The sequence below is a fragment of the Saccostrea cucullata genome, unplaced genomic scaffold (assembly GCF_032062105.1).
Source record: "Saccostrea cucullata isolate Sc308-1 unplaced genomic scaffold, CSIRO_AGI_Scuc_v1 ctg274, whole genome shotgun sequence".
Taxonomy (NCBI): Eukaryota; Metazoa; Mollusca; class Bivalvia; order Ostreida; family Ostreidae; genus Saccostrea; species Saccostrea cuccullata.
In genome coordinates, this window is record NW_026936286.1 from 249,001 (window position 1) to 255,000 (window position 6,000).

General features: G+C 31.9%; 1 protein-coding gene across 3 annotated transcripts in view; it reads right to left on the minus strand.

Moving 5' to 3' along the window:
* Window positions 1-1,103: 1,103 nt before the first annotated feature.
* The window catches only part of LOC134245249 (nuclear envelope phosphatase-regulatory subunit 1-like), a 5,558-nt gene continuing 661 nt past the window's right edge, over window positions 1,104-6,000 (minus strand). For all 3 annotated transcript variants that reach the window (XM_062727541.1, XM_062727540.1, XM_062727542.1), the window contains 6 exons: window positions 5,736-5,777; window positions 5,267-5,338; window positions 4,839-4,912; window positions 2,272-2,381; window positions 1,545-1,599; window positions 1,104-1,250 (listed from right to left, as the gene is read on the minus strand). In XM_062727541.1, the coding sequence (XP_062583525.1) occupies window positions 1,215-1,250; window positions 1,545-1,599; window positions 2,272-2,381; window positions 4,839-4,912; window positions 5,267-5,338; window positions 5,736-5,777 (389 nt within the window). In that variant the 3' untranslated portion in view covers window positions 1,104-1,214. The remainder of the gene's footprint in view (window positions 1,251-1,544; window positions 1,600-2,271; window positions 2,382-4,838; window positions 4,913-5,266; window positions 5,339-5,735; window positions 5,778-6,000) is intronic.

Consider the following 6,000-nt stretch of genomic DNA (forward strand, 5'->3'; position numbering starts at 1 on the left):
ATTGATTTCGAGACATGAGGAAACCTATTAATTTATGATTACCAAAAAATTAAATGTTTCATAAGCATTACTACTAATCACTCTCCAACCATGAATTCAAGTCCCCACAAACCAATTATATTTTCCTCAATCCTCCAAAATGACCCCACAAAAATATTAGATTTTACAGTATGTATCTTTAAGATAAACCTTACATTTCATAAAATCATAATACCAGGACATATTTCTCTTTTCTACATCACAGGAACTTGATACATTTTCATCAATAAAATGTTAAAATTTCATGTGAATCAATGAAATTTTCATTTTTAGCCGGGCTTATTGCTCAAAGAGCAATTGCCGGCTTATGTGATCCTGTTCAAGGCAGGATGTTGACCCAATAGTCGCCATTTTAAAGTTACGTGCAAAAATATAGTTCTTACTCTCAACCGCTTTTGAGATAATACAAACGATAAATAAAGCAACAAAAATAAAACGAAGTTTTATCTATATAAAATAATCATTAGTAGTAATGACTTTGAAAACTTCATAAGTCAAAGAACATAGTTCGTTAGCGTAAAGGTTTTTGATAATTAGTGTTACCGTAGTTCTCTACACATACGAGGTAAAGCAGGAGAGGGAACCAGACTAGCCTGTTTGTTTACATTCAGCTGCGGTACCAGATTAATTCTGATTCTGGTGTTAGGATTGAAAAACTCACTGTCAGTGTCTTATCATTTATATTGATAGTTTTAAAATAATTTTTCATCAGAATATAAACGTGATTCATGTAAAAAAAAAAAAATCCATTCTACTCTGTAAATGAGCCCGGCTCTCTGTACTTCTGAGTACTTTGATTTAAATATGAAAAGTTCCCATATTCCAGCTGAAACCAAAATAAATGCTCTCTCTTTCATTAAAACGATATTTTTTTAATAAATGATAACATACTCATTTAATTCTGTTTTGAACACATGATGAGTAAAAAAATGTCTTATACCCAATATTGGTATATTATTATGAAGTAGTCTATAAAAGCAATGTATTTTTAGCACTTTATGACATCACAACAGGATGATATTCCAAAAGTCTGACTGCAATTTGGTATCATCACAAGGCATCAAAATAATGCATTGTTTTATTAACTGCATTGCTATGCAGATAAATCTACACAACAGTATGGAAGGATGCTGTATTCACAATGAGTGGGAGACTGGTTATGCCATATGTTGATGCTATATGTGTCGAGGTTTTAGAATTAATTTGCCCGTCTGAAAAGAAATATTATTGATGAGATCTGAATTTTACAAATATCTTAACAATATGCAATACTGATACTCTAACTGAAAGTACTTCAAGTATAAGTTAAAAGGAACTTTTACACTTTTATAATTTGGTAATTGACAATTAAACATAGGAGAGTGAAGGGTGAATATGAATTACCATAAAAGATTCATTTTTTAACAATAGATTTTTTGTTAAATCTAAATCAAATTCTAATTTTTTTTTACAGAAACTTCAAATAACAATTCAATGTTGTTTTTAAATGAAAATGATTTTCTTACCTCATCACATGACATATTGAAGTCTGTTAAAACTTGTCGACACCTAGATCCAATACTTAACATGGCTAAGTACTTTTTTTTTCATTTAATAGCGATGTACTTTATAAAAAAGTATTTTCAACCTCCATAGAATATTGAATTAAATTGAATTTGGCAAGAATTTGCATTTTCTACAGGTAGCTACAAGTAAACAAATTAAACTTTAACAACTGAATATAAAATAAGAATTAATGTATCCATAAGCCTATTGTAATTTCAAATATTCCCAAATTACTGTAAACCAACTTTTATTCGCGTGCGAGAAATTTTCGCGAAGTTCGCGAGAGTCTCGTCATCGCGAAAATTTCTCGCCGCGAACCGGTTCTTCAAATCTATATGTCTATTAACAACATAACCTAAATAGACTTGATCGCGAAAATTTCTCGTCGCAAACTAATTTACCACCGGTTGATCGCGAAATAAAGTCGTCGCGAATAAAAGTTGGTTTACAGTAATACACAAAACTGTGCATCTGGATGAAGACTTTCCATTGTCCTACTATTCTTTTTTAAACATTTTTGGCAAAATGTGCTTGAACCTCACATTGGGCCTCAGTCCTTGCCTTGAGGGCAATGATTTGTGCTGTTCTCTAGGAGCTTTTTATATCCCCCACCACCACCAATGGGGCAATAAAACCAATGTTTCAATGTTGTGAATTTAGAGCACTTTGATTTATAATAAAGGATACATTGAGGGTGCAACAACTCTTTTATGGATTCCACAAAGAAACAGGAGAATGAGGAAAAAACAGCTGATGGTGAAAAATGGATGGTTCATCAGGGATTGAGTGAGTGAGATCTGCAACGATAAAAATAATATTCGAAGGGTAAACTGTTATCAACAAGGTCTCCTGGGAATTCTTAGTAACTATCTACAGTAAAAGCAAATAGTAGAAGCATATATATGGTATCAGAACCACATATCATTATACACTAGGATACGATCATAAAGTGTCTTTTTTTTTAGTTTATGAAGATTAGATGCTAACACTCATTGCAGAGTGTGTCTTTTCATTTTTTTTGCAACATATATTAAATTCAAACTGTAAATTTTTCTCACCCTGACTTGGGGTGTATATGCTTTCAGTGCTTATTTTAATAGCTGAAAGTTTTTGTTTAACTGTAAACCTTGTCAGTCCCCAATGTCCAATATGGAATTTTTAGTAATAAATTGTTCTTAAACTGTATTTTGTTTTGTTATACATAAACTAAAAATTGCCTGTTTAGTATGGGAAGAGAAGTTCCTGTTTTATTTTGGAGGAGGATAGTGTTTAACTAAACATTAATGTTTAGTACGGGAAGAGAGTATAGTAATAAAGGTCTGTGTTTGCTTTGCTCCCGATTCGTATTGTTTGAATGGACTTTTGAGCTTGAATACATGTATTGTTCGTTACCTCCATATTTTTCATAAATATATTAATTATACCTGTTTTGTTTGAGAGGAGGATAGTGTTTAGCTATACACTAATGTAAAGTATTGGAAGATAGTATGTACAGTATTTAAAGGTACCCCTTTTGTTTGGGTGGAGGATTGTATTTAATTAACTTAAGCATTGTTGTTAAGAATTGGGAGGTAGTATTTACAGTTATCATAAAAATCTGTTTTGTTTGGGCGGATGAGATTATTTAGTAATTATAAGAACATTTTGTCTGGGACTGGGAGGAGGAAATTATTTACAGTAATTAAAAATACCTTTTTTGTGTGGGATGAATATATAATTTACAGTAATTAAAGGTACCTGTTTTGTTTGGAAGGAGGATATTATTTACAGTAATTATAATTACCCAATTTGTGTGGGATGGATATATAATTTACAATAATAATTATAAGTAACTGTTTTGTTTGGAAGCAGGATATTATTTACAGTAATTCAAGTGCCTGTTTTGTTTGGGATGAATATATAATTTACAGTAATTATAAGTACCTGTTTTGTTTGGGAGGAGGATATTATTTACAGTAATTATAAGTACTTTTTTGTTTGGCAGCCAGGACAATATGATTTACAGAAATTATAAGTAGCTGTTTTGTTTATGGAGGATATTATTTACAGTAATTATAGTGCCTTTTTTGTTTGGGAGGATATTGTTTACAGTATTAAATTATAAGTACCTGTTTTGTTTGAGGAGGATATTATTTAGTATATTTACAGTAAATATAAGTACAGTGAAACTTCTCCAAAATGGCCCCCCTGGAAACCGGTTCTCCCTGAACATCGGCCAAATTTATAAGTCCCGGCAAAATTCTTAACATTTCATTACACATAAAATCTCATAAAACCGGCCACCCCTAAAAACCGGACACTGGCCAATTTTCCAAGAACAAAAGTTAAGAAACATAGGAAATTTCCCCTCATCATACCGGCCACTTTTTGATTGCAAGAAGTTTAACTGTCATTGGCCAGAGGGGTAATAATGACGGGCCGGAGGTGTGAAAAATAGCCTACCCAACAGAAGTCAGAGGTGTGAAAAACTGAATTGGCCTCATAGGGTTTTCTATTGTTTAGCCATCTTGAAGGGGTAGTCATCTTGCCAGACTATGTCAATGGCCGGTCGAAGTTGTATACATATGATTAACATCAATTCAACTTGAATTAATAAAATATCAAGCAACTAATAAATTTAAATCACAGAATGAATCAAGAAATTATCGCACGCCATATTGCATCATCTTTTTAAATACACAAATGGACATTGTTAAAAATGCTAAGAAAAAAAAATAAAAATAAAATGTTTACCAAAATATACATTTCATAATTAAAATAACAGAAGTTTTGCTCAGAAATGTATAACTTATTTACTTTTCACTGAAGTACAAACTATTTTTTAATGATGTAAGCGATACACAGATACATGCAGTATACTGTATTGAATCCAGATAAGGTAAAAGGTCTGGTTTATTTCTTCGCATATGGTCAATAAAAATAACTTTCCAATGTCTTTTCTGTTATTTTTTAATTTCTTTTTATAAAAATCAACATGTATGTCGAATTTATCCTCACTAATAATAATTCACATTTTTTAGACCTTAAGAATACATTACATGTCAGTCGTAATTAATAACATGTTGACACCAATTATATATTTTTCCTAGCATCTGTCAAATAGATCTGCAATTCTTCAGTATGTTAGATTCTCGGGAAACCGGCCACCCCTCTAGTCCGGCCATTTTATCCAGTCCGGCAGCTGGTCGGTTTAGAGAAGTTTTACTGTACCTGTTTTGTGTGAAGAGAATATTGTTTACAGTAATTATAGGTACCTGTTTTGTTTGGGAGTCCCAGAGCCAGGTCCAGGCTCCTACAGCTGTACACACAGAGATAACAATGAGTACCACTGAAAAAAAAGAAAAACTTCAATTGTAGGAAATACAAGGTAAAAAAATGCAAAAAATTCTCTTTGGATTAATTTTAAAGTTTTCTTCATCCTGGTATAAGGTAAATCTAAGAGTGAATTACCGACACAACTCTGTGAAAATTTCATATATTTCTTAACACAAATTCATACTAATAATTCAAGCAAAATCACAGTTGATAAATCTGCCTGAGATATAATTTTCAAAAGGGTTTTCAGTTATAATAAGGCTTAGCTAATGAACAGATCTCAGTTATTTGAGGTATCTTTTCCAGCCTGTCTGAAATTATTTTCATAAACATCAATTTATCAATCAGTTAAAAGTAAAAGTTTTACTTCTCCATAGCCTTGCTGTAGGTTGCAGTTTGTCAATTACTTCTGTTAGTCTTCTTTCAAATGCCTTCAAATCTACATGAAATATATATTGTAATGAAAATGCTTTGTAACACACATTTTAATTGGCCAACAGCACTGGTGTTTGAGGCAGTAAAACAATCATTAACGAGACAGAATGTGGGGAGGGGGGGTGATCGAGGCTGATATACACTATCTAGAAAACACTACTGTGTGGGTGGCATCATTTATTACATCTGATAGCCCTTTTTTATTTTGCTTGTCAAGGAATTTTTGTTAAGTAGACTAGTGCCCCACACCAAAATGGAAATACCATTATACATGTGTTTGGTTGTGCCCTGACCCTTCCGGGGCACCAACCAAAAAGTTGGAATGCTTCCCATTGATCTGAATGAGATACGATTTCATTAAGAAACATGAAAACATTAAATAAAATTCACTAAATATTTACCCTCTGTTTGCTCTGCTGACATGTTTCTTGATTCACGGGCACCTGAAATGAAATCAAATAAAGATGTTATCAATTTGATAGGCCTAAAGATCTCCAATGAAAGCAGTTTACAAAAAAAACCCAAAAACCCTCTTTAGGCAAATGATTCAAAAACAAAATAAAACCAAAAAAAAAAAATCAAGTAACAATATGTACTTCAGTGTCTATAAAGATCTTATATAAACTACTGTTAATCAACTTTTAATCATGAAATTTCTGTAAGTTT